The 1,683-nt window shown below is 32.0% G+C and overlaps 1 protein-coding gene across 1 annotated transcript; it reads right to left on the bottom strand.

The window, feature by feature from the left end:
* Positions 1-436: 436 nt before the first annotated feature.
* On the bottom strand, positions 437-1,321 carry TRIADDRAFT_62905 (uncharacterized protein; the record flags this gene model as incomplete). Its single annotated transcript, XM_002118884.1, has 2 exons — positions 437-502; positions 893-1,321. 2 exons carry the CDS (start codon positions 1,319-1,321, stop codon positions 437-439), a joined length of 495 nt encoding a protein of 164 aa, XP_002118920.1.
* Positions 1,322-1,683: the final 362 nt, after the last annotated feature.

Raw genomic sequence — 1,683 nt, 5'->3', positions numbered from 1 at the left:
TTACTTCAGATTCTGTAAAATCATACACTGGATGTAACAATAATTATCCTACATCTAGACTTACTTAAAAAAATTTTTTCTTTATCAATAATAACTGAAATACTTTTAATTTAACAGATACTGTAAAAATAGCACCTTTGCACTACATAGGTCTATCCTACAGACATGTTTTACGTAATCCATTCCACTGTATGCGTATGATTACAACTAACGGTAGTAATAAACTTTATTTCATAGGGTTCATCTTCTTCTTGGGATTTAATACTCCTAATTCTCTATCATTAGCATTCAATTCCGCTGTAATATCGTTTTCACAGTAATTTTAGTCCACAGAGGAATCCAGTACTATAAAAGCTTTTTATTACAAGGTTCTAAAGAATAGTACAGCAATAATTAATTACTCACAAGAATCTAGTCTAAAGTAATCTGAGCTCAATTAGATATCAAATCTTTTCTCCTCTTTACGCTCAGATTTGTACACCTTATATACTTTTCTCTGAATCTATTTAAGGCAATAACATCGTCTACAATCAGACATGAATCATCACTACATTTTACAGTATTAATCAAACTGCTACAATATTATTACTTTACCATTAATGTCCAACACCGTAAGGTATTGGGCATCTTTACAATCTTAGTATTTCAAGTCGTATAACGTCCTGTACCATAATTAGTTAACAGCTATATTAGTGAATAACACTTTCTAATATAGTAGTTACCAGTCACCTAAATCTAGCAGCACAAGAATATCTATTTTTAGAAACTTAACTATTCTAAATATAGTACGCAACACAATCAAATATAGCTATCGCTACAAGCAAATATAGGGTGCATCACTACATCCGCGTTTGCTATAATATAATAACATTCATATAACACACCTTCATACATTCTCAAACGTAGCCCAATTAGCGATAGCAGCTTTCTTCTTACACTCATTGATACATCTTGTTATCATTTCGCACTGTTTATACCATCTTAAACCGTATTCGCGCCTAGAATTGCGATCTGGATGATAATGTACTAGAGCCTTATTCAACAATCGCTTTTCCTGAGAGATGGTAATAACTTTCGGTAACTGATAGCTTTTCTCTCTGTATTGAGGCAGTGGATACTTTTGGTAAATGAAACGTAAAAGCTTCTCGATGCTGTTACAAGATTGTCGTAGATTCTCTTCTTCCTGAATAAGCTCAGTATTGATGTCAAAATTATCTTCTTCTTGCTTATTAATATTTTCTTCCGTTTCTTTTGAGATTTTCTGAATAATATCAAATGCCGCTCTACACCAGCTCTCTAGTCGCGACTCCTTTGATGCCATATCAATACAGTGTTGACAGTAATGTATAGCTTTATCGTTATTTCGGACAATGTAATAATAGATTTTCCCAATTCTACAGTTAGCTTGAGCTATTAGATCTAAATGATTTTTATTTAATAAGAAAATAATCTCTTTATATGAATCAATTAAAATTAACGCTTCAAAATCTCGATCGCAGCTGTCGTTAGCTTCTTGGAGAGTATTTAATTTTTGATCAGAAGTATGAAACCTTTGCTTAGCAATTTGTAATCTAATATGATTGTCGTACGAAAAAGATGAAGGATCAATATCTGTTCTTTCAGTTGTGGTTGATTGCTTACTCGAAGTAGATGCAGTATTATCTCCTCGTATTATTGTTTTTA

Source organism: Trichoplax adhaerens, genomic scaffold (assembly GCF_000150275.1).
Source record: "Trichoplax adhaerens TRIADscaffold_2272 genomic scaffold, whole genome shotgun sequence".
NCBI lineage: Eukaryota > Metazoa > Placozoa > Uniplacotomia > Trichoplacea > Trichoplacidae > Trichoplax > Trichoplax adhaerens.
This window is presented reverse-complemented; position numbering and strand designations above follow the sequence as displayed.